Here is a 19172-nt window from a genome sequence, read left to right on the forward strand (position 1 = left end):
AGAGAACTTTCTTAAAACATAATCTGAAAGCAAGATGGGTGGAGGGAGCGGGGATTGGGTGCAGGCTGTCAGATGGTACTCCAAACTCCCAGCTATAAGATAAATAGTCTTAGGGATACAATTTAAATGTGAGAAATCTAATTAACACTGTTAATTTTTAAAAGTTAAGAGAATAAAGCCTAAGAATTACTGCACAGACAAAATTTTTTCCTTCTTTAATTTTGTATCTATAAGAGATGGTGAGCTCACTAAACTTATGATGATAATCATTTCATGATGTATGTAAGTCATTATGCTGTACACCTTAAACTTAGGTAGTTCTATGTGTCAATTATATCTCAATAAAGCTGGAAGAATAAAGAAAAAAGCATGAGAAGAAAGAAAATCATCACCTTTCTGTCCTGAAGACATATACCATTGGTTCTGGCCAAAACAACATTTCAAGGAAAGGCTAGGCCATCTCATTGCTATGTCACCCAGGTTTATTCATTTAGCAAAACACTAACTAACCATCTCCTGCGTGAGAAGATACATACCTTGGAACCATTACATCCTGGCAAACCAGCAAGTCCATAAGGTCCAGGATGGCCTGGGATGCCCTAAAAAATAAAGAAAGTCTCAAAAAGAAAATATATCAGGCTCTGGGCCAGGTAGAAACAGCGCAGAGCACACAATGGGAAAAGACGGGTTAATTTAGATAGTTATTTAAGTATAAATGGTTATTTAAATAGTTAAGTAGTAAACTGGCTATTTTAGATAATTTAAATTAAAATCATAGGAAATAACATAGGCTAATTAAAACCATAAATTATCAAGTGAGATATATTATTTAAGATAAAGCAAAAGGTCTTTCTATTCAAAATGAGTCCATTAACATGCTGTATTAATTAAACTGGGGAAAAGAAGAGGAGGGAAGTGTGCATAGTGGTAACTATCTGATTATTTTTATCCTGTGCTATTAACTAGATTTATCCTATTCTATTCTATTCTGTCTCATCCCATCCCATCCCACCCCAATCTATTCCATTCTATTATGCTTACATTTCAGGAAATATAATTTGACTTGATATCCTATAAATCCACACTCTTAATACACTATAATTCTGACATTTTCATCATGTAGCCAAAATATCATACTCATTTTCTTGTGTTAGTGCTTTAACATCTTTATTAAAATGAGCTTACTTATTATTTCATTTACACACTTTCTCACTACTTACTGGAAGTCCAGGAGGACCTGAAAATCCTGGTAATCCAGTTATTCCCTAAAGACACAGAAAAGAAGAAAGATGGCAAGAAAAAAATAAAAATGTTCAACCTGTAAACAAAATATGATTTATCATTCCAATAACCCCATTCTGTAACTATAATTGGGAACAGCTAAAAGCGATTTGAAACACACAAAAAAGCTGGACAAACTTTGTAAATCTTACATTTATATAACTTTTAAAAAGACATGATTAAGATCATTTTTGGTTTTTTAGGGGGATAGATTTTTTTTAAGGCATAATTTGCATAAAGTGCTCCAATCTTCCACAAACAGATTGAGGAATATTTACCTGTGTACATATGCACATTTTGGTGAGTCCCACCCACCCAGACACAGAACCTCTCCACCACCCTATACGTTACCCTCATGCAACTTTCCAGTCGATTAATACCTAACCCCAAGTGAGTAACCACTATGTAGATTTCTACCATTATAGAGTGCTTTTACCTGCCCTTGAACGGCATCTACAGAAGCGGCTCACACACAACCTACTCCTTTGTGGCGTCTGTATAACTTTTACAGTGCCGGGGTTCTTTTTACTTTTTAAAACAAGATTTTTCATCAAACAGGCAGGATAGACTGGTTGGACTACTAACCCTCACGCCTTTGGCACCAGTCAGTCCTGGAGATCCTGGAGAGCCCTAGATCCAAATGGAAAAAACAAGGTAAGCACTGTGACAATTACTTGGCACTAACAAGCCCGCACATGAAAGGTCCTGGTTTTATTCACACGCCACACAGTTTTGCTCTTGCGATTATTTCATTGTTAACACGGTTCAATTGCTTGCTTGTTTCATTGGCGCTATAGTTATGTATCCGAAAGGACAAACAGAAATCCATTCATACCCCTGCTGTTCAAGGTGGGGGGCCCAACAGTAGCATCATCTGGGAGCTTGTTAGAAACGCGCCATCCTGGGTCTCCCCCACCTCCCAGACCTATTGATTCAGAATTTGCATTTCAACAAGATTTGATGATGATTCTTGCTCACATTAGTGTCTGAGAAGGGCTGCGGGAAAAGCCCCACATTAGCCAGACAGCTGCCGCGGGCTGATAAGGATGAATGACACAATTACAACGGCGGATGAGAATGGCAGGCAATATTTCTGTGCATGAGAACTACTTTATTAACAAAATGTGCCTGGCAGGCACAAATAAATAAAGAGCAAGCCAAGAACTGCCTGAACCAGAGATAAACTTGCTTTGAACACACAGTGAGTACACATGGAGGTCCTGTTTCTTAAAGAATAGCCCCAAACAAAACTGTTTTAACAAAACCACTTGGTGTGAAAGTTCCATCGTCATCCAAAAGTTTTTCTTCATTCCTGAGAGTTTCGGTATGTTTTGGTATTTCTGATTATTTGAGGACAGGGTTGTTACAGAGACTTCTGAGACGGGACCGTCAAGGCCAAAGTCAGTGTTTCTTGTCTGCAGCGGAATTACTAGGTGCGTGACCTTACCCCCTCCTCTGCCGGGGGCTGTCTGTAATCTGCAGATGCCAGAAGCGTGACGTGCAGATTTCAGTTCGCCATTATAAACTGTCTCATATAGAAAATATTCAGAATGAAGACCTTTATAAACCTGCAACACCTTTTTAATCAGGTTTTAATATTCTCTGATTGTCTACCTTTGGTTAAATTATCATTTGTGGCTATATCTTTAGGCTACGGGCTTCCCAGGTGGTGCAGTGGTAAAGAATCTGCCTGCCAACGCAAGAGACTCAAGAGATGTGGGTTCAATCCCTGGGTTGGGAAGACTGCCTGTAAGGAAACAGCAATGCACTCCAGTATTATTGCCAGGAAAATCCCGTGGACAGAGAAGCCTAGCGGGCTACATTTCACGGGGTCAGAAAGAGTCAGACATGACTGAGCACGGCACAGAACACAATACAGCCGCTCTAAGCTATGGTTTACTATATCAGTTTTCTGGATGAATGTTATGGAATACCTACACATCATGTAACCCACACAAAGCACCATGTGTTTACAACTATAATTTAATCCATTACTGACTTCTCTAGAGAAAAGCTAAGGAAACCAGCAGAATGGAGTGTGGAAAACAAAACAAATAGGAGTGAGTTAGCATTCGGCTGACCTTAAGAACTGGGCTGAAGTGACAAATTCCCTCCAGGGAAATGGAGGGAAATCTGAGACCACGCCCTGAAGGAATGTAGCAGAATGTTCAGACACTAAACATGTCTGAAACCAGACACTAAATATCCAGAATCGAAACGACTTTTTTCATATTAGGATTAGAGAGAAGAGACGTGAAGAAACAGAACACATACACGAATACAGGAAAGTAGAATCCCTGGAAAACAGAAAGTCTTGCAGCTGTAGGAATGGGTTTAATTTCTTTGACTGTAGGAATTTGATTCTGGCATCATATAATCCTGGATTTGGACTCTGATTTTACCACCTATTAGCTGTGTAACCCAGGACAAATCACTTCATGCTCTGAGTGCCAGTCTCCTCATCTCTATGATGAAGATAATAATATGTCACCATCGTCATGACCAATGAGATCAATGTGAGGAGAAAAAGAAATCCAGTCAAGAAGAAATGTCCCAATGCCCCAGTGCCTGACTCAGAATAGGGGGAGTACACTGACTGAAGCCGCCCACCCTAGTCAGGCACCGTGGTAACCATTTGTGTGTTATCTTAGGACAGGAGGGACTGATAAGGAACACGGAACTATAAGCTACCACCAACCGGAAGGTTTGGAAAGGTCAAAAGGAGACACCATGTATCCTACCGCCTCCCAGAATCCTCCGCGCTGGAATCCATCTTGACTGAGTGATGCGTGTGCCACCAGGAAGGACCCTGAGTCAGAATGACTGGCCGAGACAACCCGGAAACTAACCCCATCACCATAAAACCCAAGACTGCAAGCCACACGGCGGAGCAGTTCTCCTGGGTTCCCTTGCTCGGCGGCTCTCCACCCGCTGCCTCTTGCGTTGTCAGCTCGAGTGTTTCCTCGCACAATTTATTTCTGAGTGTTAGACAAGAGCCTTGGAAGGGGTGCCCCTTCCTGCAACAAAGTCACATAAAATGTTACCTAAATATTCTGTAACATCACTTAGGAAATTTAAAAAGATTTAAAATTATAATTTAAAAATCATAATCACCCTCCACAACTTATTAGTTAGTTCATAGCTTCTGGGAAGCCAGCAGGCAGGGGAGTGACCCAGAGGGTGCGTGAGAGTCCAGGCTTGAGTCCAGGCTTAATTCCACAGCAGAAAAGAGCCATCAGCAAATCTAGTGGTTATGCAGTTATTTAGCAAATCCTCTAGGGCATTTATTTAAACAAAGCCCTTTGTTGTATCACAGACTTTAGGATAAAAATGTGTGACGAGTGTGAAGGGTGGTGGGCTCTGGTAAGAACCTTAGGAGGCCCGACACTGAAGAACCCAGCTAAGAAACAGGAACCAGGGAAAGAAGGAAAGCTTGGAGGGTTCCAGAAACAAAGGCCTGTGTTTCAAGGAGAAAAGAGGGAACCTCACAGCTGGAAACATAGCAGAGGGGTCGGGGCCAGACAAAGACACAGAGTATCCTCCACTGACCTTTTGGGGGTCGGGGGCAAAGTGGAGGTCATGGGTTTTCAGGGAGGGAGCAGAAGGCAAATTCTTGCTGGCTAAGGAGTGAACAGGAGATGAACCACAGCCTGTGTGGTTTTTTTTTTTTTTTTTTAAGAAGTCTGAGATAGGAAAGACAGAGAAAGGATGGCAGTCCTTGGATTATAGTGCTGGAAAGATCCAGAGGAAGTTATATGCTGGTATGGGTTTTGCATAAAGATGGAAAGAGAAAAACCAATAACCAAGTTGACATAGCTGAGAAAGAGGACACACCATCAGAATGCGATTCTAGTGGAAATCCCAGTGACCAGGATACAGGTAGAGGACAGGGCTTGAATGGAGGCAAAAAAAACCTCACCAGGGGCCAATGCAGGTGTTCAGTTCAGTTCGGTTGCTCAATCGTGTCTGACTCTTTGCGACCCCACGGATTGCAGCACGCCAGGCCTCCCTGTCCATCATCAGCTCCTGGAGTTTACCCAAACTCATGTGCACTGAGTCGGTGATAGCATCCAACCATCTCATCCTCTGTCATCTCCTTCTCCTCCTGCCCTCAGTCTTTCCCAGAATCAGGGTCTTTTCCAATGAGTCAGCTCTTCCATGCAGGAGTTCAGTTCAGTTCAGTCGCTCAGTCGTGTCCAACTCTTTGCGACCCCATGTATCGCAGCACACCAGGCCTCCCTGTCCATCACCAACTCCCGGAGTTCACTCAGACTCACGTCCATCGAGTCTGTGATGCCATCCACCCATCTCATCCTCTGTCGTCCCCTTCTCCTCCTGCCCCCAATCCCTCCCAGCATCAGGGTCTTTTCCAACGAGTCAACTCTTCACACGAGGAGGCCAAAGTACTGGAGCTTCAGCTTTAGCATCATTCCTTCCAAAGAAATCCCAGGGTTGATCTCCTTCAGAATGGACTGGTTGGAGCTCCTTGCAGTCCAAGGGACTCTCAAGAGTCTTCTCCAACACCACACTTCAAAAGCATCAATTCTTCGGTGCTCAGCTTTCTTCACAGTCCAACTCTCACATCCATACATGACCACTGGAAAAACCATAGCCTTGACTAGAAGACTTTTGTTGGCAAAGTAATGTCTCTGCTTTTTAATATGCTATCTAGGCTGGTCGTAACTTTACTTCCAAGGAGTAAGCGTCTTTTAATTTCATGGCTGCAATCACCATCTGCAGTGATTTTGGAGCCCCCCAAAATAAAGTCTGTCACTGTTTCCACTGTTTCCTCATCTATTTGCGATGCAGGTGTGGAGACCCCTAAATCAGGAAGTAGGAGGACGTAGAGCTGAGGACTGAAAGATACTGATAGTCTTTTCTTTTTTTTAAAATTGGAGTGTAATTGCTTCGAATTGTGGTGCTGGAGAAGATTCTTGAGAGTCCCTTGGATTGCAAGGAGATCAAACCAGTCCATCCTAAAGAAAATCAGTCCTGAATATGCATTAGAAGGACTGATACTAAAGCTGAAGCTCCAACACTTTGGCCACATGATGTGAAGAACCAACTCACTGGAAAAGACCCTGATGCTGGGGAAGATTGAAGGTGGGAGGAGAAGGGGACAACAGGGAACAAGATGATTGGATGGCATCACTGACTCAATGGACATGAACTTGAGGAAACTCCAGGAGACAGTGAAGGAAAGCGAGGCCTGGTGCACTGCAGGCCATGGGGTCGCAAAGAGTCAGACACAACACGGTGGCTGAAACCAATAGAATTGCTTTAAAATATCATGTTAGTTTCTACTGTAGAGCCACGTGAATTACCTCTGTGTATACACACAGCCCCTCCTTGGACCTCTCGCCCACCACCACCCTCATCCCATTCCTCTAGATCATCAGAGTGCTGAGCTGAGCTGCCTGTGCTATACAGCAGCTTCCTTGCTGCTATATAGCTAATTTACACATCTTAGTGTAAATACATTGATATATATACACTTTCATTTGTAAAATAGATAGCTTGAAATAAGCAGTGGTTCTGAGGGCCAGCTAAGACTGGAGCAGGAATTTACCATGGCATCCATCGTCGTAAAGAAGCTTAAGTGGACTGGGGTTTTTCCAAACTCATAGGCTAACATACCTTGGGTCCCTGTGGTCCAGGCAGGCCTTCGGGACCTGGGTATCCCTTCTGGCCAGGAGGCCCAGGGGGTCCTGGGAAGCCTTTCTCCCCCTGTTAAGACCAAAACAAGACAATACACACAGAGAATAGCAATGACCAGGAGTAAACATAACCATCATTTTCTTTTCTTTATGATATAATGATAACATTTTGCACATTTTTTTCTTGGATTAAAAAAAAATAGCACTCAATGCTAAGTGTAATAGAAACTGGAATGTTTCTGTTAGTATTTGTCTATAGGCTTGAAAGCATTTGTCTTTGGTCTTCTGGAAACTCGACTTTTACCCAAATGGCAGAGCTACACAGAGCAGAGATTCAGGGAATCAAGAACTGAGAAGGAAAGCCCAGTTAGAAAGATGGAGGTTGGTGAAGGGTGTTTTTTGGGGGATGGAGAGAGAGTGACAGTCAGGTTTAGGAATGTCTTGGGAGTGAGTGTGCATAATTGCTATGCAGCTCGAAAGAACAACACACAGGCTATGAGTTTCAGTCCTTTCTTGATTACACAGGAATTAGTAATTCAATCTGCTATTTGTGGAGGAGATGCAGGAGAGATATCAAGAGTGGCAAAACCAAAAGTGTGAGCTACATAGTTAAGAGATGATAATATGGGAAAGCCCTTAGGGGTCAGGGAGTAATTTTAGGCCCAGTAAGGGACATGGTTCTGCCAACAAATAATCTTCCCATGAACACAGATCCTGGGATTACTCTTCAACAGTTAAGGCCACTGGTTTGATTTAGATAATCTAGTAGATAAATGGAAACGTAGATTTTTTAAAACAGAGCAAGTCAGCTATTTCACATGATGTGTGCACACACACACCCAATAAAAAGAGAAGCCGAAGAATTTGCTAGGCCCCTCTCAAGACTGTTACCTTCACACTTTGAACAGCATCTCACCCAGAGGAGGGATTCAATAAATGCTTCTTGAATGAGAGAATGAGTCATAGCTTTTCAACACGGATCTGAACATACCACTTTCACAGCTTCAGGGAAAACCCTAAACCAAACTACACATGAATCATTGAATACTTTAAATATGGTAATTTTTATTGTAATTAACGTGCAAATTATTTTGTCTAAAGAGCTTAAAATGCATTTTTTAAAAAATATTTTTAAGCAGTCATCTTTCAATATTGTTAAGCAATTCATTAGCGTATCTGAGAAAAGGGTTTTGTAAACAAAGGAAAAATTTTAGTTCTGGCTCCGTCTTAATTATCACAAATTGAAAGTTAATGGAGCGAATTAATGAGATTTCACGGCACTCATTTTTTACTCCAATTCTGCAATGGAGCTACTTTGTCTAGCTGAATATTTGCCTCGAGAGAGTGCTTGTGCAAGATTCTTCCACCAGAGGGCGCCCTTACACTAATGCTGCACACGCTGTTTTCAATTCCCTCGCCTTCAGCAACAATGTAAACAGGAGATACATACGGATCATTCTCAAAAACTTTCTTTTTCTTTAACTTAATATTTTTTGTTTCCAGATCGAGAGAGTTACAGTAATTGCCCGCATTTATACCAGTTATCTGAAGCTCTCCTCCAAGGCTTTTCCACCACTCCAGATTAATATTTATATACAATTACTTTAAAATTGTTTTGAGGAAAGGACTTTCCTGACTGTCAACACCAGTGGTTAACACTTCACCTTCCAATTCAGGGAGTGCAGGTTCATTCCCTGGTCAGGGAGCTAAGACCCCACATGCTTCCTGGCCAAAAAACCAAAATATAAAACAGAAGACAAATTCAATAAGACAAAATTGGATTTGGGGAATGAAATATGTTATTGCTGATCTGTCTGCTACCAATGAAGGAAGAGTGTGAATCGTTAATGAGCTCTATGGAGAAAAGAACCAGAATGAAGGTTTTGTTTTTACCTTCTCCCCTTTGGCCCCATCACAGAAGCACTGGCCTTTGTCTTTACAGATACAGCCCTAGGAAGAGAGAAAGAGAAAGGGTTTTGTTTAAAAACGGCTTAATAAATTCCAACTGACAGAACAAAAGCAAACATATTTTTCTGTTCTCTGAGCATCAAACACCATTTAGCAGGAGTCCTGTGATACCATAGCAATTTATCAATAGAAACAGAATAGAAAAGTGAGAAGGATATAGAACTGTCAGATAACTGTACACCGTTTTTATTGTATTTAGGAATTTCAAGTGATTTATTCATGGAAAAGACCAAGTCAGCTCTCCTTTTTTTTTCCAGAACAGTACATAGTTGAATCATATGAAATTGCCATTGTTGTAGGGAGAAAGTGGTCTAATATTTGCAGATTTCTTGGTTCAACAAAATGAACATAGCTGAATTTCTATATATTAACTGGTGATATCTTCTGTAGATAATTCTATAGGTTTCTTTCCCTGAAATAATGTTTAAGACTGAAAAAGGATGATCAGTATTCATCATGTATTTTCAAGAACAAACTAATTCACTGATGCTGATATCAAAGTGCTCTTTCTTATTAAAAAACAAAACCAAAAATTGAGCTGTGACCTTGGGAACTCACACATCTTAATGGTCACTTAGACCCACTTGCAACCCTAGCTTTCACACCTATGCGCATGCCAACGCTAATGAAGGTGCTTTTATTTATTTATTTTATGAAGGTCAGTTTTTATTTATTTATTTTACAAAGGCCACTTTTTAAATTCCTCTCTGCCAGCAGAGAAAGAGAGAGAGAAATAGTTTTAAATAGTGGATTTAAACATTTTGGACACACAGTCTATGGTTATATATTTATCTTTTTTTGGGGGGGTTGTTAATATTAACTGAAAATTAGTTTATTTTCCCCAGAAAAAAGAAATTAAGTGACAACAGAGGCAGAGCAAGCCTAGGAGATGTGCTGGTTGGTAGGAAAAATAAAAAGAAATTGCCTCAGATAGTCCCAAAGTGAGGACTCTGTGCAATCAAAATAAAAATACACAGGGAACTCCCTGGTGGTCTAGTGATTATGGCTCTGAGCTTCCACTGCAGGGGGCACGAGTTCCATTTCTGGTCAGGGATCTAAGATCATATATACTGCCTGGTACTGCCAAAATAATAATAATAATTAAAAAACAAAAATATAAGTACACAAACAAAAAAATTTAAATTGAATCTATTTTCTAATCCCAGGGCAGTAGGTTATGTTTTTATTTAAGAAAGGGGAGACCATACTCATTTTCACACACTCATCATTGATTCTCACCACATTTTCACCCATCACAGTTTCTATGAATGAAAAACAAGTAATTGAAAAGGAAGGTCTATATTTCCCCCAAGGGTTAGCTATTTGGCATTCTTTAAGAAGACTAAATTTTTCCACTTTTCCTTCCTGATGCTGGGGGTCATTAGGTTATATCTAGCTTAATTATTTTAATCTTGTTTTTCTGGGTTTTTAAACCTTAGTGTTCATTTCAATCACATATTTAAGTATACAAAAATATATACCAAATCTAGTATACTAATTTAGTATACTAGTATACTAATATCTGGACTTCCCTAGTGGTTCAATGGTAAAGAATATGCCTGCCAATGCAGGAGATGGGGGTTAATCCCTGGGTCAGGAAGATCCCCTGGAGAAGGATATGGCAACCCATTCCAGTATTCTTGCCTGGGAAATCCCATGGACAGAGGAGGCTGGCGGGCTACAGTCCTTGGGGTCATAAAGAGTTGGACAAGACTTATTGACTGAACAACAATACTAACATTTATTAAAGCAGTTGTTCTCAAAGTGTGGATTTTCAGAGTAGTATCAGCAGTATCTGGAAACCTGTCAGAAATGCAAATTCTTGGCCTCACTCCAGACTCATAGAATCAATAACCCTGGTGTTGGTTGCAGTAATCTATAATAGGCCCCTGGGGTGACTGTGATACTACTAGTCTAAACCAGCATCTACAAGCCCAGTCAGTAGGGTAGAGCTAATTCTTTAAAGATTTCTGAACACTTGGACCCTAGTCTGCATATCCGCTTTTTGTTTGTGATGCCATTTTCCCTCTCAATCCAAGAAAGTAGCCAGGCTTTAGGGAGGCTTTCGTCACTGGGCTGAAAGCAAAAGCTGCCTGAAGGTAAGATTTTTCCTAGCTTTTGTTTCTAGAGTGTAGGGACCCGTTGATTGTTGGCACCAAGAATGGAGGGACCACCAAGCTGTTCCTCCACAGCGTCTGGAGGAGGCAGTAGGGCCTCAGAAGAGGAAAGTCTGAGTCCTATACCCAAGGGAACCAGATACTGGGGCAGGGAAACTCAACCCCACAGGACCTGGTGCTCTAGTTTACACAGCAGTAGTGGCCACTGTTTCATGTAGATCCTGAGCCTCTCTGACTCTTCTGCCTCCCAGACATCACACAAGACCTGGATTTGGAGCATCTCGGGACCACAGGTAGGAGAAGGCAAACTGGCAGTCCTCTAACTCCTAAAAAGGTGCATGTTGTTGTTTGGTTGCTAAGTCATTTCCAACTCTTAGCAGCCTCATGGACTGCAGCACGCCAGGCCTCCCTGTCCATCACCAACTCCCAGAGTTTGCTCAGACTCATGTCCACTGAGTCAGTGATGCTATCCAACCATCTCACCCTCTGTTGTCCCCTTCTCCTCATGCCCTCAATCTTTCCCAGCATCAGGGTCTTTTCCAGTGAGTCAGCTCTTTGCATCATGTGGCCAAAGTATTGGAGCTTCAGTCCTTCCAGTAAATATTTAGGGTTGATTTCCTTTAGGATTGACTGGTTTAATCTCCTTGCTGTTTAAGGGACTCTCAAGAGTCTTTCCCAGCACCACAGTTCAAAAGCATCAATTCTTCATAGATGAAGAATTGCTATCTTAAGTTTTATTTCTTGGAGTAAGTCACAGTCATATATTATTGGGAATCTTTCAGTCTTAGTTTGAACAAATAAATGCTTGCTGAACTCCTCCAAAACAAGGTCAGGTCCCCTTTCCTATATGCTCCAACGGGCCACTTGCAGTTGTATGTGTAATGTATATTTTTCCTGATGCCCCTAAGCCTCAGAAGAGAAGGAATTGCCCAGTCTTGTTCACACTGTCAACCCTGGCTGTAATATGTCCTGAACAAATGCTTGTGGCTTGACTGAATGGATCAATGAATGAATGGAACACTGGTAATTTGTTGTTTATATCCAGATTTGTCTTGGAATTTCAAGGCATGTGATATATATGGCTATTACTGGGCTGCCATGATTAAGATGTTTTCTGTATATATATATATACAGGCTCCTCTGTCCATGGGATTCTCTAGGCAAGAATACTGGAGTATTGACATTTCCTTCTCCAGGGGATCTTCCCGACCCAGGGATCAAACCCAGGTCTCCTGCATTGCAGGCAGATGCTTTAACCTCTGAGCCACCAGGGAAGCTCAGTCATATATATATATATATATATACACACACACACACACACATGTGTATATATATATATATATATATATACACATGTATATATTCTATATGTATGAATTCTGAACAACTTTGTTTGAAGTGGGAGAGAATGAAACTAGAAGCTTTGGCTATTTTAACACGTTAAAATTAACACAAGGTTAATTAGTTGTTAGTTGCTTGGATATACACATTTCGAGGGGAAAAATTTTTTAACCCTCAGAAGAACTGAAAAACAGTATAATGAATACCTATATATCTTTTCATCTAGGTTTCCCAACTGTTAACATACTCTCCTCGGCATTCCAGCTGTCACTTTCTCTCTGTTTCTCTCTCTCCACACAGGCACGCACGCATGCACACGCACGCACGCACACACGCACACGCACACGCACGCACGCACATGCACACGCACACGCACATACTTCCTTGCCAATCCATTGAAAAGTGGACTGTAGACACCATAACACTTCACGCCTAACACTTCTGCATGCATCTCCCCAAACAAGAGTACATTCTTATTCAGTAACAACATCATTTTCAAACCTAAGAAAGGGACTCTGATGCAATGACTTCAAGTTACTATTAATAGCTCTTAAACAAGATCTTCAGCTTTCCAAGGCTCTTGACGACCGTTAGAAAATGAAAAGCTATTTAATTTTTAACAAATCTTTTCATACCAGAGATTTAGTCTCAATCAATGAGTTCACCTATAATCAATACATGAGGTCTGAACAAGTGACAGTCAGAGATCCAAGCGGCTTTAGAGCCCACACAACTGCACCCAGAGAGCAGGTGTGGGACTCTGGTGCCAGCCCTCGTTTGTTCCCTTGGATCCCCTGCTGTCTGAGGACTGTCCTCCCATCGCCACCCACAGCAACACCGATCCCTGTGCGCTGTCATCAAAATCACGGCCCCTGACTCTTTACATTATTGTCCTTGAGTTTGGGTCTTGAACCTTCACGGATGACACATTTGTTTTTATTTGGTTTCATGGTTTTCACATGAAGGTAGAAGTCTTATTTTGAAGGAGGAAGAGAACAGGTTCTATCTTGAAAGCAGGACTCTATCTTGGGCTGGACGGTGAACTTTAAGCTATATGCCCAGTATCTATGGAAATGACATACCAACTGGAAAACCAGACCCAGGGCTCGTACCTAGACTCTCTGTCACCTAAAAGAATACCCTAATTATCTGTGTAACTGAATGGAATCATACATTCTATTATGCTTATTGGGGTATGACCACAGGCCTATTGATAATTGTCCACTGTTAACTACCTAGACTTAAGGCATATGAATCATGGGTTAACTTTAATTGTATCTTTCTTTTTCCTTTGTTCAGACTAGTTTCAGGGAATTTGGGGAGGCAGGTTTGTGCACATACACTTAGGGTATATAAGGTTTTCACAAAATCTGGTCGGGGTCCTTGGCTAAGAGGAGACTCTGCTTTGGGCTCGCTGGTGTAATAAACTGCACTCCACTATCTGCATTGTACTTCTGATTCTGAGTGAGTTTGTTTTCTGGAACATGTGGCTACAACAATTTGATGATTTGGAGCTAGCTGGTTGGTTAGCTTAAGAAGTTAAAGTGAGCAGTCAAAAACAGATAGACAAAATACATGAGCACTTTAGGCATTTTAACTTAAAACGTGCACACCAATTCTTCAGTCTTGTGAAATAGGGCCCAGGTCCCTTCTTTGGGAACAGGGCTGCTGCTGTTCACAGGTCTACAGCATCATTTTTGCTAAGTCACACCCATAATGTAATGTTGCAGAAACCAGTACTCGAGAAACCAAGCACCACACCCGGAGAGTAGGAGAACTCAGGTTTATTATGTCAGCAGGCTCAGAGGAGTTAACACTCCAAGCTCTGAGCCCTGAACAAAGGGATTACAGAGTTTTTATAGACAGACTGTAGTGGGCAACATTCACTGTTAATAGGCTGGTTTAAAAACTAAGGGGTTTCACGTGCATGAGAACAGCAGTCAGGATGAGGAAGGGGATGTCTGACCTGGACCTGCATAATTAAGCAGGTTTGCAGGGACTGGGCAGTTGCAAAGAGCAAGACAAGGGTGAGTGAGATAAACTCCAGTTCCTAGTATTGCAAGTCCCCACTTTCTGAGTCTACGTGACCTACATGATCTAGACTCTGCACGGGCCAAGCTCAGTTATAGAGACAGAAGGAGAAGGGGGTCAAATTTTAGCTTTTCCTCTTCAGAACCACTGACATGTCTGGTTTGGATTTTGTTGGAGCAGGCTAATTGCTTAAAGATGCTGGTGATGCAATCTGAGTATAGAGTCCTTCTAGATACGAATCCATGTTTCCCTCTAACTTTTTAAATGTTGTCTCAGCCACACTTAATTGAACAGCAGTTTCTTATCAGATCTTCCAAGCTAGTTTTCACAGAAACATGTCTTTTTCTGTATTTGTATTTAACCAATTTGTTACTTAATATTTAATTAGATGACTTTGTTATAATAATAAGTTCAACTGGCAGAAGCAGCTAACTCTTGGCAATCACACACCTCCACCATGGAGCAGGCGAATGTTGGTGTGCAGGGAAAGCCTAGGAGTGTCAAGGGGGAGGCGGGCACTGGCACCCATCGGTCTATTGTCCACCCGGTATGGAGAGTTCTGGTTAGATGCTGACTGCTAGGAGAGTCAGTGAAAGGGAAATCACCGAGCCATCTACTCATCCGCCGTGTCACCCACGTGTAGACATTCAGCACTGTTGGCAGAACTCCAGAACCAGGCCTGGGGCTGTGTTTCTGGGCCCAGGTGAGCAGAACTGCTCCAGAATTCTTCCAACTTGAATTTTCAGTGACATAGGCAAGGCATGGCCTGGCTGTATATCCGCACAATTGAACTGACTAGGACTTCAGAGGCTGTGAAGTTGCTGACCTGTGGATGCTCCAGCTGATTGAGTTAACTCAAAATTACCGTCTGGGCAGCTATCTGGCTGATGCTCAGCTGCTTCTCTAGAAGCAGGGAGCCCAGCCCAGGGCCATGTGAAATAAGGCATGGGACTGTCTTTGGATGGTGGTAACAGTAGCCCCAGACTCAAGAGATCCATTTCTCTTAATTGTACTGCTTTTCTTAAAAATTTTTTTATGTTTGAAATAAATTTTTAACTCTGTGAATGTGTTTTAATAATTCAATAATTCAGACAGATCAGTTGACTAGAATGTAACAGTGGCCATATTTTCATTTTTGTTGCATTTGATCCACTTTTTTGGACTCACTGTTGAAACACCATGATTATATTAACATAACATAACCCACTAATTACTGCTCAAATGCTAGATCCTTTTAAAACCAGTATAACCAAATGCTGTGAACTACTAAGAAAGCATAATTATGGAAACTTCTTAAGTAACATTTTAATGATTTTTCCACTTCCAACAATAAAGTACCTCTTAGTTTCCATGTACCTTAATGAAGTAAGAAATCATTCATCAAGAGCAGAAAACCCTTAATAGTGATTTTCTGACTTTTCTCCTAATCACATCAGGAAGTAATCCAAGATTCCATGATATTTTAGACTGTTGCATATTAAACAGTTAAACTTGTGAGACCCTTAAACAGTTAAATCTTGTAGCCTATGAAGCCCAATGGAGAAGGCAATGGCAACCCACTCCAGTACTCTTGCCTAGAAAATCCCATGGATGGAGGAGCCTGGTAGGCTGCAGTCCATGGGGTCGCTAAAAGTCGGACACGGCTGAGCGACTTCACTTTCACTTTTCACTTTCATGCATTGGAGAAGGAAATGGCAACCCATTCCAGTGTTCTTGCCTGGAGAATCCCAGGAACGGGGGAGCCTGGTGGGCTGCCGTCTGTGGGGTTGCACAGAGTCGGACACGACTGAAGCGCAGCAGCATGAAGCCCCAAAATCACAGGCCTTCTGCCAAATATGTATGGGATCTACTTCCAGATTTGCCAGCTACTATCTGGAGATTGATAGAGTGCCTGATGAACTATAGATGGAGGTTCGTGACATTGTACAGGAGAAAGGGAGCAAGACCATCCCCAAGAAAAATAAATGTAAAAAAGCAAAATGGCTGTCTGAGGAGGCCTTACAAATATCTGTGAAAAGAAGAGAAGCCAAAAGCAAAGGAGAAAAGGAAAGATATACCCATTTGAATGCAGAGTTCCAAAGAATAGCAAGGAGAGATAAGAAAGTCTTCCTCAGTGAACAGTGCAAAGACATAGAGGAAAACAATAGAATGGGAAACACTAGAGATTTCTTCAAGAAAATTAGAGATACCAAGGGAACAATTCATGCAAAGATGGGCTCAATAAAGGACAGAAATGGTATGGACCTAACAGAAGCAGAAGATATTAAGAAGAGGTGGCAAGAATACACAGAAGAACAGTACAAAAAAAAGTCTTCATGACCCAGATAATCATGATGGTATGATCACTCACCTAGAGCCAGATATCCTGGAATGTGAAGTCAAGTGGGCCTTATGAAGCATCACTATGAACAAAACTAGTGGAGGTGACAGAATTCCAGTTGAGCTATTTCAAATCCTGAAAGATGATGCTGTGAGTGTTGCACTCAATATGCCAGCAAATTTGGAAAACTCAGCAAGTAGCCACAGGACTGGAAAAGGTCAGTTTTCATTCCAATCCCAAAGAAAGGCAATGCCAAAGAATGCTCAAACTACCGCACAATTGTACTCATCTCACACACTAGTAAAGTAATGCTCAAAATTCTCCAAGCAAGGCTTCAATGGTATGTGAACCGTGAACTTCCAGATGTCCAAGCTGGTGTGAGAAAAGGCAGAGGAACCAGGGATCAAATTGCCAACATCCACTGGATCATCAAAAAAGCAAGAGAGTTCCAGAAAAACATCTATTTCTGCTTTATTGACTGTACCAAAGCCTTTGGCTGTGTGGATCACAATAAACTGTGGACAATTCTGAAAGAGATGGGAATACCAGTCCATCTGACCTGCCTCTTGAGAAACCTGTATGCAGGTCAGGAAGCAACATTTAGAACTGGACATGGAACAACAGAGTGGTTCCAAATAGGAAAAAGAGTATGTCAAGGCTGTATATTGTCACCCAGCTTATTTAACTTATATGCAGAGTACCTCATGAGAAATGCTGGGCTGGAAGAAGCACAAGCTGGAATCAAGATCGCTGGGAGAAAGCAATAACCTCAGATATGCAGATGACACCACCCTTATGGCAGAAAATAAAGAACTAAAGAGCCTCTTGATGAAAGTGAAAGAGGAGAGTGAAAAAGTTGGCTTAAATCTCAACATTCAGAAAACAAAGATCATGGCATCTAGTCCCATCACTTCATGGCAAATAGATGGGGAAACAGTGGCAGACCTTTTTTTTTTTTTGGCTCCAAAATCACTGCAGATGGTGATTGCAGCCATGAAATTAAAAGACGCTTACTCCTTGGAAGAAAAGTTATGACCAACCTAGACAGCATATTAAAAAGCATAGACATTACTTTGCCAACAAAGTTCCATCTAGTCAAGGCTATGGTATTTCCAGTGGTCATGTATGGATGTGAGAGTTGGACTATAAAGAAAGCTGAGCACTGAAGAATCGATGCTTTTGAACTGTGGTGTTGGAGAAGACTCTTGAGAGTCCCTTGGACTGCAAGGAGATCCAACCAGTCCATCCTAAAGGAAATCAGTCCTGAATGTTCATTGGAAGTACTGATGTTGAAGCTGAAACTCCAATCCTTTGACCACCTGATGTGAAGAGCTGATTCATTGGAAGAAACCCTGATGCTGGGAAAGATTGAAGGTGAGAGAAGAAGGGGATGACCAAGGATGAGATGGTTGGATGGCATCACTGACTCAGTGGACAAGAGTTTGAGTAAACTCCAAGAGTTGGTGATGGACAGGGAGGCCTGGTGTGCTGCAGTCCAAGGGGTCACAAAGAGTCAGACACAACTGAGCGACTGGACTGAACTGAACTGATCTGGAGCTTTGGGAAAATGACTTAATCCTTCCAAGTTACATCACCTGTAAAGGAAGACAGTAAGATCTATCTTTACACAGAATGCCCTGCATTTCATACCAGACTCAGTCTTTGAGGGGTGCTACCCTCTCCTTTTTTGCTCCTCTATCTTGTATCAAGGAACATTCATGTTAATGTCTAATATGTTTTTCCAAACAAGCCATTGCCTTCCCAGGGAGTTCTTCCTGAAGTCATTTGTCCAGTATCAATTATCCTGAGCAATCATCAGAGACACCAAAAAGTATCATTTGTTAATAATCATCTTAGAGTATATTGAATATATTAGCTAATTTACCAAATATGATTTGTACATGAGCACAGAAACAACTTGTTTTATTTGTTTAATAAAATAAACTGGTGTTAGATGCACCAGTGGTACTGGGTGCTTATAAGTGAAAGGTGGCATATCAAATATGTTACAAAAGTAGGAAGCAATTTTGGGCATGCTGAACAATCAGCTCTCACACTTTGCTCTCTGTTTCAACTTCCACTGTGACCATGTACTGCCTGCTGTCTGCCTTCTGTTTCAGGGGTTTGTGACTGAATGGTTAAGGGCACTGCCTTGGGGCAGACTTCTTAGGTCTAAATCCCAGCTCTGCCCAGCCACCCATGTGACTCTGGGTGAGCTCTGGTGCCTCAGTTTCCACATCTGTAAAATGGGGTCAAGTGGGTAACCTCTTAGAGGAATGCATAGGATGCCTGCAGAGGGCTGTGAAGGAAATCAGAAATGTTACCCCCAAACCTGCCTCTTTGATATAAAAATTATTTTGAGTTGAAGGCAACTAAAAATGACTAAATGCAGAAAAAATTCCTCCCTTTGTTCTTAAATTCACGAAAGAAATTTAATAATTTAATAAAGATAGAATT

At 41.6% G+C, this 19172-nt stretch overlaps 1 protein-coding gene across 1 annotated transcript in view; it reads right to left on the bottom strand.

Annotated features, from left to right (window-relative positions):
- Nucleotides 1-14924, bottom strand: part of COL4A3 (collagen type IV alpha 3 chain) — an 86445-nt gene extending 71521 nt beyond the window's left edge. Inside the window, exons 1-7 of the mRNA XM_040229862.1 lie at nucleotides 14846-14924; nucleotides 10146-10168; nucleotides 8832-8888; nucleotides 6919-7008; nucleotides 1867-1911; nucleotides 1221-1265; nucleotides 537-599 (exon numbers count right to left, since the gene is read on the bottom strand). Of these exons, the coding sequence (XP_040085796.1) occupies nucleotides 537-599; nucleotides 1221-1265; nucleotides 1867-1911; nucleotides 6919-7008; nucleotides 8832-8888; nucleotides 10146-10168; nucleotides 14846-14924 (402 nt within the window). The remainder of the gene's footprint in view (nucleotides 1-536; nucleotides 600-1220; nucleotides 1266-1866; nucleotides 1912-6918; nucleotides 7009-8831; nucleotides 8889-10145; nucleotides 10169-14845) is intronic.
- Nucleotides 14925-19172: the final 4248 nt, after the last annotated feature.

Source organism: Oryx dammah, unplaced genomic scaffold, assembly GCF_014754425.2.
Source record: "Oryx dammah isolate SB20612 unplaced genomic scaffold, SCBI_Odam_1.1 HiC_scaffold_27, whole genome shotgun sequence".
NCBI lineage: Eukaryota > Metazoa > Chordata > Mammalia > Artiodactyla > Bovidae > Oryx > Oryx dammah.